This window comes from Amphiura filiformis, chromosome 12 (assembly GCF_039555335.1).
Source record: "Amphiura filiformis chromosome 12, Afil_fr2py, whole genome shotgun sequence".
In the NCBI taxonomy this organism is placed as follows: domain Eukaryota; kingdom Metazoa; phylum Echinodermata; class Ophiuroidea; order Amphilepidida; family Amphiuridae; genus Amphiura; species Amphiura filiformis.
The window spans coordinates 1,317,597-1,341,670 of NC_092639.1; the positions used below are offsets into that span (position 1 = coordinate 1,317,597).

The 24,074-nt window shown below is 36.9% G+C and overlaps 3 protein-coding genes across 3 annotated transcripts; 1 reads left to right on the forward strand and 2 right to left on the reverse strand.

Moving 5' to 3' along the window:
- Nucleotides 1-5,829: 5,829 nt before the first annotated feature.
- LOC140165296 (uncharacterized) lies at nucleotides 5,830-12,697 on the forward strand. The gene is made up of 3 exons (XM_072188637.1): nucleotides 5,830-6,028; nucleotides 9,800-9,876; nucleotides 11,231-12,697. The coding sequence occupies exons 1-3, from the start codon at nucleotides 5,880-5,882 to the stop codon at nucleotides 12,145-12,147; spliced, it is 1,143 nt and encodes a 380-aa protein (XP_072044738.1). The 5' UTR covers nucleotides 5,830-5,879; the 3' UTR covers nucleotides 12,148-12,697.
- Nucleotides 12,698-16,546: 3,849 nt separating this feature from the next.
- On the reverse strand, nucleotides 16,547-17,062 carry LOC140165559 (uncharacterized). The gene has a single exon (XM_072188846.1). The coding sequence runs from the start codon at nucleotides 17,060-17,062 to the stop codon at nucleotides 16,547-16,549; it is 516 nt and encodes a 171-aa protein (XP_072044947.1).
- A 1,299-nt stretch (nucleotides 17,063-18,361) lies between these two features.
- On the reverse strand, nucleotides 18,362-23,806 carry LOC140165626 (NLR family CARD domain-containing protein 4-like). The gene is made up of 3 exons (XM_072188912.1): nucleotides 23,728-23,806; nucleotides 22,695-22,849; nucleotides 18,362-20,839 (listed from the first exon to the last, which is right to left on the reverse strand). Exons 2-3 carry the CDS (start codon nucleotides 22,762-22,764, stop codon nucleotides 19,221-19,223), a joined length of 1,689 nt encoding a protein of 562 aa, XP_072045013.1. The 5' UTR covers nucleotides 22,765-22,849; nucleotides 23,728-23,806; the 3' UTR covers nucleotides 18,362-19,220.
- Nucleotides 23,807-24,074: the final 268 nt, after the last annotated feature.

The following is a 24,074-nucleotide window of genomic DNA, read 5'->3' on the forward strand; positions in this document are numbered from 1 at the left end:
AAAGAAATCGGGTCAAATTGCGCGATGAGTGTCATTAGACTGGTTATATAATTGAAGATGCTCTTCTTCCCTCTTAATATTAGGACACATCGCCACCGCACAACCGTTGGTTGAGGCCGCATCCACTACTCAAAATATTGGCCAGCCCATCCATTATGACACGATATTGGAAAGGCAAAGGACAAAATCCTATCTTTTATTCTCTAAATAAAATTGAACTTGAGCTAACGCAATTGGTTTTGCGCCAAACAGTCTACAATAACGGTCAGAACCATTTAAACGATATCTTGGCTACGTCCCTCGGTGGCCTTAAAGGATGACTCCAGCAATCACAACATTATGCCTTATATGTTAAAAAAAAAAATTATCAAGCACGAATCACATGGTTTTATTTAAAACAATCTCATATTGACCATAAAAATGAATAAAAACAGCCCGGCTCTCAACACGCGATATTCAAAATTCCCGCGCCAAAATTGCCCAGAGCAATGACGTCGTGGTTATTTGTGCTCAGTTGTTGTCAACCTTCATTGTATTATTGGGTCGTCATTGCACTCGACAATCTCGGCGCCCGGGAATTTTGAATATCACGTGTTGAGAGACGGGTGTTTTAATTCGTTTTTATGGTCAATATATGAGTTTCTTTAAAATAAAACCACGTGGTCCGTGCTTCATAATTAATTTTCTAAAATAATAATGAGGCATAATGTTGTGATTGCCGGAGTCATCCTTTAATTTAGCTTATGAATGAAGAATTGAAAATACATTATATATTTAAGACTCAAATCTTGCAATGGTATTATACCCAGCAGTTCCAGAGATTAAGGACAAGACCAACCCCAGAATACAACCCTCTACGGCTTTACTAATTTTCGGTAGCCAGACAAAGAGGGCACTATAATGCACGGTGCAGTTTTCATTTCCGATCAGTGGCTAACATCCATGGTTAGGTGTTCAATATATTTAGTCAGAGGAGGCTTAAAGGCATTCCTACAATGCACTATTTTAAAGGCAAAGTTGCCACACACACACACACACAAAATGCTAATTTTAAACTGCAGCCAACGGGCTATAATAGTTGTGACTTATAACTTATACTTTCTTACAGGAAACATTCATATTGTCCCACTGCATTAATTTTATTCTTAAGTCTCAATGTTTTGAATGTTAAATAAAAGAATGAAAACACCAGATATTTGCACACAATCCCAATGCAAGGTATGGTAAACCGTGCCACATGTGTACAAAAGCCAGACATACCAAGGTCAGACTAGAAACCCCATTGGGTTATGGGAAAAAGGTAAAAAATGGGTTTAGGTAAAAACGTTTTAATAACATTAAAATGTCGGGTTATGTAAAGGTCACCTAACGTTTTAAAACGTTTTGTATGACAACACACTACAACAATATTTTTAAATGTTTTCAAAAAATGTTATTGTAAACTATTTTTGCAAACATTTTTGCCAAATATTGTGTCCACATTTAAATATCATTATGTTAAAATATGTGAACCCAGCAAACACAGAAATGTTCTTAAAATGTTTTTTTCAAAACCTTTTAATAACATTTAAATGTCGGGTTATATAAAGGTCATGAAAACGTTTTTAAAACGTTATTGAAAATATTTTGGGCAAACATTTTTTTTTTTTTTTTTTTTCAACCCCAAAGTAACATTCTGTTTAGAATGTTTTGTATCAAGTTTTCAAGAATGTTTTTGGAATGTTATTAAAACGTTTTTATACCCTTTATATAACCCGACATTTAAACGTTTTCTGCAGAGGATGATTTAAGCACTTCCCAGCAAGTCTTGCGGTTAGCACAGCTGCGTGAGTGAACATGACACCACTGCCCGCCCACTGCATACACACGTGCATGGTGATATTTGAATTTTGACAGATATATTTACAATAAAAACTCCTTCAAAAGGTTGGTCGATTTCACATTTTATGTTATCTACAGACGGTGTGAATTATCCTTCATGCATACATCACTTTAGATCTGAAATCGACTGAGTAATAATGACACACGGGCAATTCTAAAACAACATCTTTTGCACAGAGTTCAATGGGATTTGAAAAGTAAAGTGGCAGTTGAAACTCTAGTGATAACACTTTTACAGTGCATGATGGGGCTTCCTTAAATCATCCTCTGCGTTTTCTGTAAAACATTTTTGTTTGCTGAGCAGTACATAATCAAAAAATGTTTTTTAACGTTATGAAAACGTTTTATACTCTTAATATAGCCTTTATATAACCCCGACATTTAAACGTTTTCTGACAACCTTTAATAACCTTTTGCGAATGATGTCGAAAACGTTTTGTGTTTGCTGGGTAACCACTACGGCCCCACGTCATTCCATAAACCATTTAACAACAAATCAGGGACTTTGCTGCTACAAGATCGCACACCCTAGACATTCCACAAATAAATGATCTTTCACTTTCAGTAAAGCAAACTCGGTACTAACGCGCAGACTGGCAGATTTGATCTGATCGATTTGTTCAATGTGCTCATTAAACTGGGTAATCAATGTCTTCTCGAACACCTTTCCAATTAAAAACTGGAACCTGACCTGTAATTTTGAAGCATTCATTTCCAATTGAAGGTGGTATTTGTCTGTTTGGTTCTCTGTCTGCTATGTGCCCGGGCCATGTGCACAGTGATTTTCATCACTTCCAGTGTACCTTTGTACTGTTTTCCAGACACTTCTGTGGGCTTTGGAATTGGCAATTTTTGGCCATCGAACTTTGCCTGTTTTGTGCCTACAGTGGTTGTTTGGTGGTGTTTTATATGCACAATGATCTTCATCACTTGTTCTAGTGCACTTTTGTATTCCCATTGATCCTTGTTGTTTCTACAGGTTTAGCACTTCTGTGGCCTCGGAACTGGCAATTTTTGGTTATCGAACTTTGGTCTGTACTTCTTTTGCCTACATTTGTTGTTTTGTCCTCCTGCATACTGTCTACTGTTACAGTATTTTATTTGTTTCCCGACGTCAACATGGTCAAGTTGGTGTACCTTGCTTTTTTCCTTTCCTGTTGTTCATATTCAAGGTACCCTCTTATATCATTTATTGATCCTTGATGTATTTTGTATCCTTGTCCGTTGGATTCACCAGTACCCACTTTTTACGTTTTATTTTAATTAATTATGGAAGTTATACAATAGTGGTGAAGTAGAACTGCATAGTGGTGAAGTAGCTGTGGAGTAGCACTGATGTTACTGTCGAGCTACTCCAGCTTTTAGTAGCCCCTGCATTCCCTGCTATGCGGGGCCACCCAATAACTGGCCATAAGACTATGGTGTGTACAATGGATGACAAACATATTCCCCTTTACTCATCTCTTCTTTTAAATCTCCACTTTGGGGGATTGGCATTAGAAGTGACCACTGTTCAGGTTTCTTTCCATTCATCAATGCCTCATTAGAAGTTTAGGGCTATATCATCAAGGTTGCAAGGTTTTAGGACTTCAGGTGGAATCCCATCATCACCAGGGCTTTTCCCTTCGGAAATGTCCTTTTTGGCAGCTTCATATTCATTATGATGAAAAGGTTCATTTTGCATGCTAAACTCTTGGTATACTTGATCTATGGCTTCATGTTCATACTCACCGGTTACATCTGGTGGGTCTGCAAGTAGTTGCTGGAAGTGTTTGGAACATAATCATTCAATCTTTCATCTTGTGTGTTTCCTTTTATTTGACCTTTTTAGTAGCCTATTACGCTCACTGACTTCATTGTCGAGGTCACAGGCTTCCTTAATTCCGTAAGCTTGCAGTTGAATTTACAATTTTCCACCTCGTTGATCTTTCTTGTCTGGATTTGTTTTATTGGATTCTTCATACTAATTTCTCAGATGATTCCTCTTATACTTATAGTTAGTACAGTTCTGGTCTTGACATGCTTGAACCTTCTTGATTATCCACGAGTTACACTTGATGTCATTTTCTCCTCGCTTCTTCAATCCTGGGATCATTCCCGATTGATTCCTTAAGACGGTCCGAGCTTTTGGAATCAGCTCCTCCGCATCGTCCTCGTTAGCCTGGATAAAGCATACGCTGCTGTAGCATCACAGTTCTGCTTTAGTACACCGCATTGGATAGACCTTGCAGTCTAACGCAATTGAAGTTCACCATCCTGTAAATTAGTTTTACTTAATCTTTGGCTGTCAGAATGCGGTGTTCTGAAGCTGTCTGATCCTATGCTAGCAAAGCGGTTGTAGGAGCTGGTAAGGAGTTGGTAACATCTGCTAACACAATTCTGTACTTTCTGCGTACTAGGATGAAACCTATCTGCGCCTTAAATCCAGATGGTAAGCTACACTTTCAAAGTCTCTATTCTTTCTTCAAACAAACATTTTGTGATCATTTTTCAGCCCGGCTATATTGTGAAGCATTTTGCCATTTCTGTTGGTGGTTTCATGATGGTGGAAAGTTGTAGTAATCCTTGCCTACACGAGCATTGAGGTCGCCCATAACGACCAGAAAGTTGTGTGCTGAAACTTGTCTTATCGTTCTGTGTACTAGTTGGAATAGTGTTTCCCATCTATTTCCTCAGACACGTTTGTAGGACAGTTGGTGACAATAACTGTTAGTAGTCTTAGGGTTGCCATGTCATGCAAAATATTCTAGGTGACGCAGAGATACTAATGCTCTCCTATATCTTTTGGGCTTAAGAGGAATGCGAATCTCCCCCTGGAATCTCCCAATGGGTACGCCGTCCGATTTCCCCAAACTGAGGATGAGACGAGCTGTTGATATCTATCATGACCTTGATGCCCGATTTCCTTATTTTGGTGAACAATTCGGTGTTCCTGTATTCCAACCTTGATTGTACAACTTGACCAGACAACATAATATTAATATTTCCATGGTTGTTAGGCCTACTAAAAAGGCTATAGCAAACATTGTACTGTCCAAAAAGGATTGTCATGGCGCTGGGCATGGCGTAAGTCTTACTGTATGGCGCAATAAATCACTATAGATGACTCGTTGCTGTTCAAATGGAAATAAAAGGGTCTTTGGGTGACAGATCTAAAGACAAAATATGGGGTCTTCGGGTAAGAGAGCATGCGCTCATCAAAAAATATGGGGTCTTTGGGTGATAGCGATGCTGAAAAGGGGTCTTAACAGCCCTACATACGCGTCACCTCCAAAGTTGGAGTGCCCCCGGCCCGGATGATAAAAGTCTTTGTTGAGTGCCAGCTTGACGTGAATAGCGGTAGTGGTAATGCGAGCGAGCCGATTAAACCATCTCCACTGGTCGTTGTGGAATTCCTACGCATTTTAAACAAAGTTTCCAATGCGTATTTCTGTTGTAATCCTCCCGAATTAAAGAACAGATAAGAGAAGCGAATATAAATGCTTATTAGATTCTATACAAACACATGCAATACAAATATGAACCTTGAGCCATGTGTTCGCACTTCGCAGGATTTTTCAAATATTTTTTAATTTTGGTAAACTCGGAGTGTACGAGTGTACCAAAATAACAAAACACGCCACACATCGCGAACATGCGCGCTAAACGTTTGAACATAATTTTAATTAAAGATCATTTTGGTCTACATTTACATGCCATTATGCCCTAAGAAAAAGCTAGAAAAGTCAAAACAGTACATTTATATTCAGAAGCACGACAAATGCTATCCGTTTGAGCGTGACGGTGGCATGGTGATGTTGGTAATTTGTGTTGTTCAGTCGTTTTGTTTGATAAGTTGAATAGTCGCTTGATGAGTGTTGTGAAGTGGTGTGTCCTAGTGGTGTCCGTCGATAAATATGCAAATCGATCAGCGTTTTAAATTACGAGATATGCCTACGCTACGTACGTGTAAGAACATCGGTCATTTCAGTCTACTATGTGATTCATAATAATGTCTAATGCCAAGCCGTGTGTTCATGACGCTTGCTACAACTGAAGAATGTTCAATTGTGCGAACTTATTTTGCCACTGCTAAATCTTCATCACCACTGACCACTGCACGGCTGACCATGGATATAAGACGGGTGGTGTACACACTCAGACTGTGGTAAGTTTATACAAACACCTTCTTTTTAACACCACAGTCAAATTTCAGTTTCTGTCTCCATAATTGCTTTTGGCAATATTAAACTGCTTAATAATTCGCAAATATTTTATCTCTGATTATTTATATTGAAAAAAAATCTGAGAAATAATGCGTTAATCAAAACTGATGTAAAATATATAAAAGCATACATTTTGGAAAGGAAATCTGTCGTTTGTGTGTTTTTATGTAATCTAAACACTCCATTTTAGGAAAGGTTATTTCATTTGTTTGGACATTGGCTAAATTTTTGGAATTAGACCCATTAAGTAAGACCAATTGTGGACTGAAAATGACCTTTTGCCTTATTTGGTCAGTAAATCACAAAATAAGGCCAATGACCAAAAAAATCAGAAAACGCATCATCCTAGAATGGAGTGTCTAAATTTATATTACACACAAGCTAAATTTTGTATTTTTCCTTTAGCGTGTTCCAAATAATTTGAGGCAATTTTTTTCTTTTTTTGTTATTTTCTCCAAAATGTTTCTTTTTACACCAAGCCTGTGTTTATATTTAGATTTCTTGACTAATTTTGGATTTTTCTCTGTTTTATAGTCTGCCTCAAATAATTTGAAGTAAAAAATGCGATTTTCCGCAAAAATGGTTGTTTTTACACCAAATAAATTATGTGTTTATTTATAGATTCCTTGGCTAGTGTCCTTTTCAGCAACAATAGGCCTACTTTTAATATCTTGCATGAACATACACCCTGTACATTACCACGATTCAAACGTTTTCAAACTGAGATAGATGCAAGTATTAAACAGTTGTGAATATAACTTTAATATTTTGGTAAAATCTTGTGTTTTTAGAGAATATTTTATGGTGTTAAAAATAATTATGCAGTTATCCTCTTGAAAAATACATTGGAACCTGCCACGTGGATGGATACACTCTCCATTGACTATTAAAGAAACTACTTAAACGCATATTTCGCAGCTATGCTTTTAGTAAACATGATGATAAAGCACTTTAGAAAGAATAACTGATAGGCTACATATGAATATGTTACGTATCACCAATTACAACACTATAACATTTGAGTCCTCTCAAATCCCTGATTTAAGCAAATAGCTATACAAGTGGTAGCGAGGCAAATACGCTATGAATGGTTATTATTTATCAAAGTAGTGGTTACATGTCGAGTGAGTCTTTTGTTCACATATTTATACAGCACTAATGATTTCTTTTAAGGTGGTATTGGATGCATTTTCTAGAAATAAGGAAATGCTTTGAGCATGTTTTAAACAGATTAATTGAGTAGGGTAAAGTACACTGATCAATATGCCTTTTGTTTGAAGCAAATCGGACATACGGTTTCTATACTACATCAAATTATATTTTCTTTGTATCTTATTGTTTTTATCAATAATCAATATAAACACAGCCAAAAAAGAAAGTCTCCAGTAGTTCCATCCCCATTTAGTCAGATTCTGATGAGTTTATGGCAAAATAATTTATATAATAATTTTCTATACATTCTCCTTCGAAGATTGATACCAAATTTGATATCAAAAGTTAAATCATCGTGAGCATAGAAACATTTGTTTGGAAATTCGTGCAATTTTAAAAATGACATAGGAATTGTATCACGTAGCAGAGCTAGCGTGAGTGCCAAGAATTACGTCGCCTGAATAGGCCGGCAGGTTAAAGGTTTGCCCATGCATGTCAAAATGCAAATCGAATACCCCGCTCTTTCAATTGTGCGCAGGCAAGGGTGCAATGATTCCTGTACGGGCATGCTTCAGGCCACATAATAAGCTGATACCATGCATTGATTTTTGCGTGGTCAATTCGTAATTTGTCATTTTCAAAATTGCACGAATTTCCAAACAACGGCTCCTTTGCTCATTATGATTAAATTTTGATATCAAATTTGGTATCAATCTTCGCAGGAAAGTGTACAGAAAATTATTATATAAATTATTTTGCCATAAACTCATCCAAATCTGATTAAATGGGGATGGAAACTACTGGAGACTTTCTTTTTTGGCTGTGTTTAGTTAATGAGCTAAAAGGACTGTAAAGGCTCATTAATATGTAATTTTTGCCAATATTTTGCTAAAAATCAATGCATAAATGTTCATGGTACTTTTATTTTGCATACTTTTGCCCTGAAACTTGGTCAAAGTGTTTCTAATATGTTCTAATGTATTATATAGTGAAGCCGCCCCTCATTTGCATATTTGCATAATTAATGAGCTAATTTGCATAAATGCTAATTAATTATGCAAATCAGGGCGGCTAGCTCATTAATTATGCATAAATTATCTGGAAGTCATTAGGAACACTTTGACCAAGTTTGAAACCAATATTCTGTTAAATAAAAATGTTATGAACATTTATGCATTGATTTAGCAAAATATTGGCAAAATTACATATTAATGAGCACTTTCAAGTCATATTAGCTCATTAACTGTATTGATTATTGATAAAAACAATACAATACAAAGACATTTAAAATGTATGTATTATGAAAACCGTATGTCCGATTAGCTTCAAACAAAAGGCATATGGAACAGTGTTCTCTGCCCTACTCAATTAATATGTTTAAAACATAAATAGAGCACTTCCAAAATGGGTCCAGAACCACCTTAAACTAAGGAATGTACTGTATATGTTTGCCAACACCGTCTTTCCGAAAAACATGTATGCAATAAATCCATCATCTTTTATTTCAGAACCAAAATTTGAATTATTTTGTCAATTTTCGAAATTTACATGAATAATATCTTAATTCTAATTAGTAACCTTGTGTGAATTAAATAATATTATTCGAACTTTATGTCTAAAATTACCAATGTCAGGTGATTTGTACAACCATGGGTGAAAAAATTAGCAAAGAATACGTCTTAATAATATGGAACCACCATGACCACGTTGAACTTTTTAATTTTTGAAAACTTATATGTGGGTCAAAGAACGGTGATGTTTAAAATTACTTAAGGAACCCGCATTGAACTTGAACTTGTTTTAAGCTTTATTTGTTCTGTCTTTCGTTTCCTTAGTAACCAATTTCAAGGCTAACACAACTCCAAGTCCAATTTTGTGTTCATGATATAGTTAACTTACTGGATATTTCGTATTGAACCATCCAACCTACAATGTACGTGTTCATTGTCCTGTTTATTCAAATGTATTAAACAATAAACATTATTTGTTTAAGGGGGTACTACACCCCTGGCCAATTTTGTGTCTATTTTTGAATTTTTCTCAAAAATTAAAACGCATTGGTGACAAGTAAGATATGTATATTATAGGTGCAAGGACTACAACTACTGCACTGAAAATTCAGGGACTCAAGGCAAGTAATTATTGATTTATTGATCAAATATTGGTTTTCCCTCGTTTTTGACTGTAACTCCGCAACTGTTGTCTGTGCTGAAATAAAATTTCCAGTGCAGTGGTTGCTTACTTCTCATCAGTGCTCTATAATTTTTGAGAAAAATGCAAAAATAGGTACAAAATTGGGCAGGGGTGTAGTACCCCCTTAAGCAAAAATGTAAAAATACTAAATCCAATTGTCAGAAAACTAAGATTTAGGAGAACAAGTCTGCATTATTACATCAGTTCCAATCAGTTAGTAATAGTAGGCAGATAGTTGATAAGCTTTTTAATTGCACTCTCAAAATTCCTATAATTCATAGAACTGAAAAGGTAAATGCAATAGTTTATTATTAGTTTTGAAAAATGTTTTTTGAAAAAATCTGTGTTTATTTTACTTGTTTCCGCAGCGCATGTTCAAGATTTAATGCAAAGAATGTGATCCTATCCATCGTGGGGTTGTCATCTATTTGTCTCCTGATAACAGGTAAAGAAACATCTCCTTGATACTCACTCCACTTTGACGCTCATTGGTAGTCCGATGAGTAGGACCTCTTTTCTTAGTTACTAGACTATACTCAGCCCATTATCGCTATCTCACATGGCGCAAGAAAGAGGAATCGCGAAAGTGCAATGACCGCGTCGCCCGAAAAAAGGCCCTACAATAAACGACAGTAACGTCGTTTGTGTTTTTCGGGCGGGCGGTTAGTGCATTTTCGTGGTTAATCTTTCTTGAGCGATCAGAGTCTGAGTATAGTTGGTAACTAAGAAAATACAGGTCATACTCGTCGGACTATTATTATATAGAACAACTTATGTTTATTAATTAGTGCAGTATGGCTGTCAACAAATTACAATATAAGATCATACAAGATTTACTTTTGCTATATGCCCCGCTATATGCTTACTTATATCTCAGCCTGTATGGCCTGTAGATCTTGATTGGCTGACTTTCTGATGAGATTCCTTTGATGGTCTCAGTTCTTGATCCAAGATCCGGCAATGTCCGAGATCCTGTCTATCCAATGGAAATCCCCGGTCCGCCACAGTCTCAGTCAATATCCTAGCTTCTATGCTAGTGTTTTCCAAATGGTCTTTTATGTTGACCTTGTAAGCTCCTCTGTTGGAGATCACTCGAGCAAACTATTTGCTCTACTTGACAGTCAAGTAACATACTGCTACGCCAGCAAAATACCACAGTTCATTGTTGTAGATTTCAGTCTGTCACTTCTTTGAATTGACAAGACAATTAAGCACTTTTGGCTTTCACTACCGCCTTTGGCGTATTTTATTCTCTCCATCACACAAAACCTCGAACCGAAGTTTGAAAACTTCACACAAATAGGCATATGGTAACTTTTGTACCACCACTGGCTAACATAAGTTTCACAGAGTTCCCTGTTATAACTCTACACTGGTGTCTTTTGTTACCGATTCTCCAGACCTTACATATAATTTGTTACCATTCTAGAATTATCATCACTATTTATAGCATATTACAACATATTAATTACATAATTTCTAAAAATAGCTCATTACCTCAACACAAACCAATCAGAATCATTCACCTGTACATGGTTACTATAATAGCGCCACCACGTCATCGTGTGGCAATCATGATCATTCTAGTGGTTTACATTAGTACGATTATTTACTAGCATTTTCCATTGAATTTCTAGAATATTGCACATAAGAGATGAATATCAGAACAAGTAAATATTAATGTCTAATGACAAAACACATAACTGTTAATGAATATTATGGAATATTTTGGGGGTACATAACAGTAACATAATTCAATTCGTATGTCATTTTAATTTTAATTTTATTTCTACTTACAGGAATGTTAGGTGAAGTCTCACGTGGTGATCATGAGGAGGATCGAACTCTATCCTTACGTCATCAATTTGAGCAAACGAACCAGAATATAACTCAAAGAAAGCCACGTCTACGATTAGTGGCAGTGCCTTCCAAAGGTCCCCCTAAAACCGTCGTCCTAGCAACAGCTAATTCAGCCTATCTTGATTTTACTGAAAACTGGATAGCAAGTATGCAAGACTGTGGAGTGTGGCCTAACGTCACCATTATCGCCGAGGACGAGGCTGCTTACCAAACGCTACGAAACCGGAAGTACTTAATTGATATTCACGTGACTCGAGCTGACCAATTATCGTCTGGTGAGAACCTCGTTTTCGATACACCGGAGTACAAACGCTTTGTAAATAAGCGTGCGGAATACATCCTTTCATATCTACAGAGTGGATATAATGTGTTATTCTCTGACGTTGACACATATTGGGTGAGCAATCCGTTCCCATATTTTGAAGAAAACTATGATATATTTATACAATTAGACCAAGGACCGCCAAAACCTCAAGTACTCTGTGCTGGCTTCGTATTTTATCGTGCTACAAAAATGACGATCACTTTTATCGAAACTTGGATTAAGAGAATGGAAACATCAAATCACACTATACCAGATCAACAAATGTTAAATAGACTTATTAGGAATAAATCTATAACAGATTTAAAGTGGAAAGTTATGGAACCAGATACATTTGTGTCTGGGCGTGATTATTTTAACGACGAGTGGCGATTGCAAAATCCTCATGTTAAACCGGTTATGCTACATAATAACTGGGTTATTGGACATGATGTCAAAGTTGATAGATTTAAGAAACTGGGGTTTTGGATTATTGACTATAGTTTTATTGGTAATGAAACTGTTAAGTATTATCCGCCACATTTATGGGATTGACTTACAGATATCCGCACGAATTTACCCCCAGCAAAGCAAAAACAACAACTCAAATTCTGAACTGGATATTTGACGTTTCTAATGGTGAAATAACAGTAATTATGCGTCTCATAAACTTTCAATTCTTTCTAATTATGAGTCAAGCAAAGTATTTTGGACTTATTCTGTATTTTAAACTAATTTTGCTCGGCATCGCATTCATTATAGGCCTCCATTGTAATATTTACAATAAAAAGGTGTAAAATAAGAAAGTTTTACATTATTCAGCTGTTTCTGATAACAACAGGCAATACGGTAATGTTTCATTTATACCTTTTCTTCCTCTCTTGAATATTGTTGTTAAAACTATTGTTACAGCTATTGTGGAAAGGCTACATCAGATGTGCGTTTGCTCGGCATCGCATATACATTAACACAAAATTACAATAAAACGGTGTAAAAATAAGGAAAATTTACATCATTCACCTGTTTCTAAAAACGACAGGCAATACTGTTCATTTAAATACCGTTTCTTCCTCTCTTGCATATTAGTGATAATTAAAACTGTCATTGAAAGGCTACATCAGATGTGCGTACAGTGCGTTTGCTTTGGCATGTTTGCCGGTTTGTTTTTTTATTACTTTGGGTGGTACTTCTAGGTTCAGTATCAGAGATAAAAGATAATGAAACTGAAACAATCAAACTCATATCTGGAAAGTACATATTTAAACAAAGTTCTCACAACTTACATTGTGGAGGTTGGTGGCCTGCGACCAGCATCCACTGGTCTTCAATGCCGGCTGATGTTGGTTTGTTGGTAGCGGGAGATCGGGTCATCTGACCGGAAGTAGCAACGGATGTTGACCTCCGACGCGGTCAGATGAATGGATGGGAGGTGGTGGCGCCCCTTGTCTCTGTTTAAATCACTCTCATTGCGCTTGATTTGGATAGCTTCCTTGACGCCCCTGCGGAATCTCCGCCCTGTCCAAAATTGTGACCCCTTCCAAATCAATAGGCCTACTCATGTTTTGGATTTAATAACAAGATAGCATAAGTTATATCATGACACTACACTTTGTTATGTTTCCTGCTTCCATGGGGATATCCCACTTATAGGTGATACTTAGTAAAGTGTGCTGAGGCTTGTGGATCAACGTCAAGGCGTTGTGCCTGTGCGTAGCGCACTATAAATCACTGCGCTTTTTTTAGAGGACGGATAAAATTTATTGTTTCATGTATGCTTTAAATTTTGTTAAGGCCATATTTTTCCAGTTTTTAAACAACTGCAGTTTGTACTTGTTCTTTTGTACTTGTACAAAACTCAATAATAACAACCCATGCAGTTAGTATGGTTATGGAATAGTTATACCAAAGGATCCAGTTATTTAGTTTAGGTTTGAAGTGCAAACGCTCACTTTTTGGATTCTTTTGATAGGTCAGTCTTGAATTTTAATATCTGGGCTTTTTCATCCATTTATTATTTATTGTTATTCTTCGTAATATGCAATCAAATGAAAGCTACAAAGCTCGATAAAATCAAATGAAATAGTGTTATCTCACCCAGGTATGTTGTTACAAAAATATATTATTGTGAAGAGATACGGGTACCACAAAAACTTATCTTGTGCGTCAAATCATGGGAACAGTACAGGCTGAAACAACAACAGAAGTATGCAATCACATTGTTTCAACAAAAAAGTATACAATCATTTTATTGTTTCAAAGTAAAAGATAAAAAAGCGCAAGTGCGCAACAGCTTCATATTTCATTGCATTAAAGTAATGTTATATTGGCTACCAGAAGCAATTGCTTAGCAAATTGTTTAATTGGTTTCTTAAAATATAATGGTTAGGTTAAAAAGTTATGTCCGATTAACTAGAAAACGAGTCTGACCATCCCATGTTGAGGCTCACAATGTGTGTGCAGTGCTGGTGGGTCTCAGGATACATAGGGCATAATTGACCAAAGATTGGCGAAGAACCAATTCGTATAGCTGCAGTCGTGGCTAAAAATTCGAAACGAGAATGTTTGTTTGTTGTCAAACAATGGCTGTTAGCACTGCATTGGTGTCAATTAACTGATAAATAATAAATGACTCTTTTAAAATATTAAATTCAGGACTCTAAATACATTATACATTAAGCTAGTAAATAGATGCATTTGTACGATTGTAGATTAAATATTTCAAACATTGAGCTGGACAAATCCAATGAGAAAGTAACTCACTACTTGAGCTTTCGCCATCAGGGCTGACGGCTTGATCTCAAGTGACTTGGTCCACTGCTTTTCCCGCGAAACGGTACGGCTTGTTGACATTTCCCGGAAGTGATGATGTTTTTGTTTTGAGCAGTGGATCGTATACGCTGGCGAAGTTACGTAATTAATCGGATTAACTACCATAGCAATAGGTGAAAACAATTTTGAACATATCGCGCTGCACTACAATCAGGTTAAACTCATCACCTGTGTATGTGTGCAATCATAGATTGAATACAATACTGGTCTTTTCAATCACTGAAAACGAAAATTAGTAATTTTCCGAAAATAGTTAGTCAAGTGGGTCGAAATAATTAGTCTTCTATTAAAAACGGCACAGGACTAATTTCATGATATTGTCGACTAATGATGGACTAATTAAAGTTTGGTCATTACGAATGCAGGACAAATGATAATTCTTGACTAATTCGTTCAGTGTTGATTGACTAATGGCGCTTCGTCAATACGAACAGGTTTGACTGATATCACGCACTCGACTAATTGCAAGACTAATTAATTGTCGAAATACTAATTTCGTCCAGACAAAACGGGTTTCCAACTTAACACAGCGGGGCCAGCGGGAAAGTTCTGTGCCAGGCAAAATTTGGAGGTAAGCTTTCGTGATTTTTTTCTCCAGAATTACACGTATAAAATCGTTTTAACAAGTACACATGGAACATAAATTAAAGGTGTACATTTTATTATATATTACACTCGCGGTCGTAGCTTTAACTCAGATTTTAGTCCCATTGTTGGAGGTAATTCGAGTCGTCGTGGCTCATGCTGCATATTGTCATGATTATGGGGCTTAAGCTTATGTAAATTATCAGCAGACGACTCGTTCCACGACGGTCGTCTCTTTGACATTGTGAATGTAAGTTTTTATGCAAGTCATCTGGCATTGTCTGTGTTGCCAGGGAATGTAGTTAAAATCTTAAAATTAAATCTGTGGCCATTTTTATAGAAAATAGAAAGCATTGGCATTGCATGATTATGTACATGCTCATGTCAATCATGACATGAATAGACCTACTACTGTTTTTGGATTTTAATTCCTGAACGCGTACTCGAGAGTCTTGAGTTGACGCGCACACCACGACCTTGAAAATGTACGCTCGCGTCAGAGACCATTGCGTATACGCTGCAGGCACTCGTTCACGAATTAAGACTAATTTTAATGCCTTTGACTAGTTGATAATTAGTCAAGAGACTAATACAAGACTAATCGATTTTAGTGTATGACTAATTACGGACTAATTAATTTTGTGCTAGACTAATCATTTTCTGGATTAGTCAAATAAGACATAAGCTGAAGGACTAATTAATATTAGTCAATTCAAGAACTAATGACTAGTTATTTCTTAGTCAAATAAGACATAGCAAATGACTATTTTTTTTTAGTCAATTGACCAACTTTCGTTTTCAGTAATGATACTAATCATACAGGTGCAGGTGATTAGCATGATATGGTTCAATGCAGAGAGGTACCGCGTGAACGTATCAGTGCAGCGCGGTATATTCAAAAATTGTTTTCACCTATTGCTATGGTAGTTAATCCGATTATTACGTAACTTCGCCAGCGTATAGAGGCCTTGCATAAATATGGCGGACTACTCAAATGCATTCAACAAAATCATGATTGCAATCTACCGTGACAGTTCGTCTCACACACATAACCCTGCACTACGATCAAATAGGTTGATGACAACATTTGATTGAATGGACTGCACTCCTCCATAACTACGGTGAAGGACACCGGCTCAAATCCTTTGTTTGGAGCCAATCGATAATTTCATGCAGGGCCTCTATACGTGATCTAGAGAGACGATACCTTCGTCTCGGTTGATTGCTTTGGCCCCCTTTTTGCGAATTTGGATTGCTTCTCTTGTTCTCCTGGTGGACGCGATTGAGGCTCTGTCAAGTATTGTTGCTCCTTCCCATTCGATGATATGATTTTCTTGTGCGACGTGGTCAGTAATGGCTGATTTGTGTTGTTCAGAAATGGATTCTTTTCTGTTTGCTCTTGTGAACTTTCTTTCCGCTATTGTTTCAGAGTCTTTCTTATGTTCTTTGAGCCTTGTCCCAAATTGTCTTCCCGTCTCCCCTACGTAGGACTTATCACACCCTTTGCACGGGATGTTATATACGACATCACTTGTCTGCTCTATGTCCTTCTTGTCCTTAGGTGGACAAGCAGGCTTTTAAGTGTGTTGGTAGGTCGCATTGCTGTGGTGACGTTGTGCTTCCTGAATATTCTTTGGAGTCTCTCCGCCAAGCCTTCTACGTAGGGAATGACCACCATTCCTTTGGATGGGGCGTCGTCCTTCTGTTTCTGTCTTGCTTTTGGTAGTTTATCTAAATATTGGTCCGTGTGTGTTTTTTTACGGTAGACCAAAAGCTTCATGGACCCGTCTTCTTTATGGACGATTAATGTGTCCAAGAAAGGGATTTTACCCTGGTCTTCTTCTTCGAAGGTAAACTTTATATTTCTCGTCGGATCAACTAAATTAAGATGATCAGTTAGCTTTTGAGTACTGTCCTTCTGTATTATCTCCAGCACGTCATCCACATATCTTCTCCAGATCTTAGGTTTACAATCAAGAGGCGCTGTGGCAACCGCTTCCTTCTCGAGCCACTCCATGAATAAATTTGCGACAATCGCACTGACTGGGCTGCCCATGGCAGCTCCATTTCGCCAGGAGAATAAGAGAAGCAATCCAAATTCGCAAAAAGGGGGCCAAAGCAATCAACCGTGACGATGGTATGGTCTCTCTAGATCACGTATACGATCCACTGCTAAAAACATCATCACTTCCGGGAAATGTCAACAAGCCGTTTCGCGGGAAAAGCAGTAGACCAAGTCACTTGTGATCAAGCCGTCAGCCCTGATGGCGAAAGCTAAAGTAGTGAGTTACTTCCTCATTGGATTTGTCTAGCTCAATGTTTGAAATACATGAAGCATAGTTTAGATATATTTTGTAAGTCATGTTGTAAGTAGTGAAAACCATCATGGAACAAAAGAAGTTAAGTGTTTTGATGTTGCATGCAGATATATGCAGGATGTAACAAAAATCTACACAATTTAGAAAATAGTATCAGGCAAACAGGTCACTTTATTTGATTGTAAACTCCTCAACAAAGGTTTGGAAAGTTTTTTCAAGTATTTATATCTCAGATTATTTGTGACATGTTCATATCGTGTTGCATATCAATGAACAGCGTATTTATTCCCCTTTACAATGACACTACTTTTGAAACAATCACCTTTTACACGGCTGAGTACACGTCTTGTGAATGTAGTGGGGTTTCAAACACAATGTGCCAAATTGACCATAATATTTGTCTGTACAGCAAGCTGCAATCCCATATCTTCGCAATCTAGGAACTAATGCAATCCTCCAAATTGACAATGCTCACCCCCACAGAGCCAGGGTAATCAACTACTACCTTCAGAATTAGGTACAGAGTACCGAGAATGGAATGGATTGACATCCGCCCAGACTTTAACTCAATTGAACACTTGTGGTACCAGCTTGGTCGTGCTGTGCGTGCCAGAGTAACCAATGCAACCACATTGAATGACCTGCGATGAAGAATGAAATGCCATCACACAGCAACGTGTGACCAGGCTGTGTGAGCAACATGAGGAGGTGCCAGGTTGCTGTGGCTGCGTTTGTTTTTTCCACCCACTATTGAGGTTAGCGACTATAGTGTTTTTTGAGTACAGAATAATTGTCAATTTGGCACATCCTGTTTGACACCTCACTACATTCACGAGACGTGTACTCAGCCGTTGAAAGGGCGATTGTTTCCAATGTGGTGTCATTGTAACGGAGAATAAATTGATATGCAACACGATACGAACATGTCACAAATAATGTGAGATATTTAAACAAAATTTAAAACGATATTTTATCTGCTAAACCAGGCAAAACGGCATGCTTTGCGATTCAGTCAGTGGTACATCAACAAAAACAACTAGGTAAATTCGGCTTAATATTCCTTGTAGATTCGGTAATTCATACGAGTCTGTTTCAGCCTCGAATAAAAGCGTTTGTATGAAATGTCCGTCTACCTCACAATAAATACCTACGTGCTGCAGAACAATTGAAGCCAATTCACTGTCCAACCCATTACATCATTGTTTTGCTGACAGTTTCGTTAATGTACCACAAACCTTTTCAAAACTAATTTTGATGTGACGATCGAACCGCTGAGTGGCGGGAAGTCATGTCACTCCAGGAATATAGGCTGTTGCATGTTGCAGTCTCAAGCAGTGTATCAGACACTACTGAACCTGTAAGCTCTTTATCTCGTGTACTTCCCGCCAATCAGCTAATGAATTGTCAGCATTTGTGAAGTCAGTGGTACATCAACGAAACTGTCAGAACAAACATCTAAATAAATTCAGCTTAATATGTCTTGTAGATTCGGTAATTCATCTGAGCCTGTTTCGGCCTCAAATAAAAGCGTTTCTATGAAATGTCTGTCTATCTCACAATTAGTACATACGTGCTCCAGAATAATTGAAGCCAATTCACTGTCCAACCCTTTACATCATTGTTTTGCTGACAGTTCCGGTAATGTTCCACAACCTTTTCAAAGCTGATTTAGATGTGACGATCGAACCGCTGAGTGGCGAAAAGTCATGTCACTCCAGGAATGATAGGCTGTTGCATGTTGCAGTCTCAAGCAGTGTATCAGACATGACTAAAATTATAACCTCCTTTATCTAGCGTACTTCCCGCCATTCAGCTAATGAATCGTCACACCAATATCAGCTTTGATGAAATCAGTGGTACATCAACGAAACTGTCAGAACAAACAACTAGGCAACTTCAGCTTAATATGTCTTGTAGATTCGGTAATTCATCTGAGTCTGTTTCAGCCTCAAATAAAAGCGTTTGTATGAAATGTCCATCTACCTCGCAATTAGTACCTACGTGCTGCAGAATAACTGAAGCCGATTCACTGTCCAACCCACAACAAAACCTAATAAGGTATTGTACATCCACAACATTATCCCTAGTAATATGAGTCAGATAATAGTCGAACTTGGCCCTGTTTATAAGTACCAGACTTGACCAATACTTAGCAGCAGTAAACTCCTGAAATGTCTTGTGAAGGAAAACATATTGTGCTCTTTTTGTAGCGGTCTTGCCTGGGTTACTTACCCTTTTTAGTAGTCCTATATTTTCACCTCTTTCTGTAATATTAAAGAAATGATTGATTTTGACTGATAACAGGATGGTACCTAAAATAAATCCAACTATTGCTAATATTAAGCTTAATTGCAAGGATTCCAGTCGTAATCCTACTTCCAATCCGATACAAGCGCACAAAACACTACATGATACTACAAGCCAAGCATTAGTAGGTACAAACTGAAATCGACCTATAGTATCAATATCTTCTTTATCAAACACCAACTTTGTTTCCTTGTAAAGCAAACCCTTCAACGCTGGTGATCCGAGAGCTAAGATAAGTTCATCTACTTCCGAAATTTCTTTCTCAGTACACGTTTCTATTGGGATCGATTTTGCGTAAAAATGCATAGCAAAATCATAGATTGCTTGGCTGTATAATGTCGTCATGCGTAGTGGAATTTCTCTCCTATTTTTAAATATCGAGCATGTTGTTGCTAGCATTAATGGATGACATGATATTTGATTAAGATGGGATTGGTTTAAATGTTCCCACAAATCAATTGCATCTTTACTGATATGATCCCGTCTATCAGCTTGATTGAGGAAGTTGTTTATAAATGTTTTGCGACTCTTCCATACCACTCCCACGATTGCGACATGAACGTATCTGTCGTAATGGGAGGAGAATTCGTCAACCATGTTCAGCCTCGTTGTCACTATTACATAACCTCTGTTTAAGTGTTTACTGTTCAGCACATTTTGATGAGATTTCAACTCATCATACCCATCAAATAGATATAAAATCTTATCTCCATGAGCTGTAAGCATAGCTTTTATCGCAGACTTAGACATACCAGGAAGCAGTTGATTATGTATTGCATCAATAAGATTCATATGTGTTTGTAATTTGTTGGCATCAAAAGCAAATACAAGCTCAAACTTATCTAAAGGATTTTGAGTTTTATCAAAACAGATAACATCATTGCTATTGTCGTCCTGTGGTAATGAAGCCCAGTCAAGTGCAAGTCTGTTGATCAGAGTTGTTTTACCTAACCCAACATCGGCACCAACAAGTATATGGGTTAGTTGATCTTTCCTATTGTCTTCTAAAGTGACCAGGTCTGTATACGTTGTCAGTTCGTGTAACGTAACTTCCGTTGGTCTACTTTCTCGTCGTATGATACTGAGATCTACGAAGTAGTCCTCTAGTGGCAGGTCTGTAACACCAGGTACAAATACGAAACCATTACGCTTAGCTTTATAGTCTGCTTTCAGTTGGCTCTGGACTTGTATCAGATCATAAGATGAGGCTGTGAAAAGAAATAGAAGTATAGAAATAAGCATTTGTAAAGCAACATTTATCTAGAAATAAATATGATCCAAGGCGCTGCAAGTACAAACAAACCAACGCTGAAATAATAACACATCGCCTCATACAAACAGTATGATTATAGTGAGTAGGATTTAATCTTTCCACAGAGAAGTCCTTTTCATAGTGCAGAGTTTTCAGAACTCTGTATAGCCAAAAGTTGATCTTCGCTATGAAGATGGCACTTGCAAGAGTTCCGAAAGCTCTGCCCTCTGAAAAGGACTTCTCTAGGGAAAGATTAAATCTTACTCATATTTACTTAGTATAAAGTATCCTTACACGTGGAAAAATAATCACAACTTCCAAACTGAACAATATTGGGGTAAATTTGTTTTTTTAATAGATGCCCTATCTAATCCTGCACATTATGACACCACATTGAATCCAATGTGACTTCAAGAAGCAAAGTTACAAGTATTTGATTAGACGAAGGTCCAGTTTTAAAAGTGACAAACTGGCCTATTCAGAACTCCACAGACTAGACATCTGGTTTGGGTTTGAGAGTGGTGAATGGCTAATTTATGCGTTTGGCTTTAATTAAGAACAAAAGGAACAAAAGAAAACTGAAACAAAAGAACTGACAAATACAATGAAAGTTATGAAAAGTACAAAGAAGCAAAAATTGAAATAAAAACTGCTTTAAATAACGCTTCATTAAAGAAGCTGTGTTGTCTCTTTGTTTCGCTTGTTGGAATCTTTGTGCGCCTTGTATAGGCCAGTTTGTCACTTTTAAAACTGTACCTTTGTCTATTGCTTGTAACTTTACCTCTTGAGGTCACATTGGATTCAATGTGGTGTCATAATGTGCATGATTAGATAGTGCATCTATTAAAAAACAAATTTACCCCAATATTTTTCAGAAATTATGATTATTTTTCCAAGTGTAAGGATACTTTATTGGCGCAGTATAGTTATCTAGCGTCTTCAGCAGATGGTGAAGCTATGATGATATCTTGTCTACAATCGGATATTCCTCACTGATAACGTCATCTTGTCTACAATCGGGATATTCATGAATCATGACGTCATGTCATCAGTGAGGAATATCCCGATTGTGGACAAGATATCATCACAGCATCACCATCTGCTGAGATGGTGATGTCGAACTAGTGAAAACGTTTCAGGTGAGAGAAAAAAACTGTAGTGTCCAAGTTAAACTCTTTATCCATTTTATCTACCACTACGTATGAATATCCACTCTTTTAAGAACAAGTACCCTGATAAGTTTCGAAAGTGGATGAAGTTTTGTTTTAGAAGCATAGAATGAAGCCTAAACGTATGGTTGGGACTCTTTATTCTTCGGGTATCTTCTAAACACACATGTTATATAGCTTCTTATAATTTATATATAGCTTCTTATAGTTTCTTATCCCCACGACAACATAAATAAATAGATAAGAGATTTATATAGCTCGGCTATCTGCAATGAAATTGTATATCGTCACCTTATTCAAATATTATTGCACAAGTCATATTTATTATATAGTTTTGACAAAACTAGAAACAACTTAGATCTGCCTACGTCATTTTTGTCATTTTTTGACTTATGCAATTATTCCTCATTGAATGCTGGCAACTTAGTTGCCAGGTATTCTACCGTAAAAATTTACGGTCAAATTTTTACAGTGTGGCAACAAAGCATGTATACCTGCAATGTTCAGAGTGAGAGTGTGAATTGACTGCAGGTGGCTCTCATTATGAAGAACTGATTTAGGCAAAGCTCAAAGTGGTACAAATATGACTTTTGTATATTACTATTTTAATACGGTGACGAATATGAATAATTTGGTTCTTACAATCTTCTTGCACTTTACCGACAAGTTCCTCGGCATCTGCTCTCTGATGTTGCTCACCCGGATTATCCATGAGAAGCTGGCTTTCCTTTATGCGTGTTGGATATCAACTGATCAAGGTTGATTTTCATTTAATCTCGGATTTACACTGTTTTTTCCTGAAAAACAAAAATGAAAAATTTGCTAATCATGAAAGTCAATTTTTACGCGATAGTGATATGTGATATCCATATGCCTTGAACACATATCGACGTTATATTCATCGATTATACAAGCACAATAATGCCAGGAATGCATTGTGTTTGAATTTGAATATGAATTTGCAAATTAATTTAATCAATTTATTAAACATAATACCTTCTATGCAATATTTTATATCGTTATATAGCTACGCCATATTTATACAGTAAAAGTGCTCAAGTTATGCTACGCCCTGATGAACACATTTATAACCTGTTCAAATAGTCATGTAAATGCAATGCGTGGGTCAAAAATTATACGATAAATTAACCACTCTATAAGCTTCTATATATAAACCAGCTAATCAGAAATAATATTATTTCGCATAGTGAAATAAAACTCTCTAAGTTGAACCATGTAGGTTTAACTGTAAAAGGGTTGTTTCGACATGTTGCATAACAATGCACAAGTCCGAATACCGAGTAATCAGTTCCAGTAAAAAAATAGGCAGTAACATTCATACTGACATGATCGTGACAATGCACCCAATAGCCTAACATAATTATGCCTAACATAACAATATGACATCATGAAAGTATTAAAATTATTATATATCAGTAAATATATATAACCGTATTCAATTCCAAGCTGATATTCAGTTCAATTTCTACAAGTCGTAGTATAGAAACACTATGTGTGGGCAGGTCTATTAATATATTGTCAATAATGATGATATGAATGATAATGGCCTTTTAATACATTTTAATAATACTGCGCCATGAAGGCGCACAACATGAAAAACACTTTCATAACAGGAAGCAACAACATGTATGGTACGTTAGCAAAGTAGCTTTACCTGGTATAGATTCCCTTGCACTGTGACTTCCATCCTTCCGGGTTGGTTGGTAGTTTGGTGAATATTTTGTGTTGAGAGTCAGAGTCTAGTTGAGAGTGGTGTCTGTCCTTGTACCATGTGTACTACGTTGGAAAGTGAGGTTCCTTACTATTGTACTATTTCAAGTCTATAGAAATCACTAGTAAAATACTTCAATGCGTTTGGTCTGTATCGATTTGGTTTAGTGGTTTTATTTATACAACGAGTATAATGTTTTACGCCCCCATTGCGTGGCTGCGAAATGCAGAGGGGTACTATGGCAGTCCGTATTGTCATAGAGGGGTGATGTTGGAGAAATCTGCGATTAA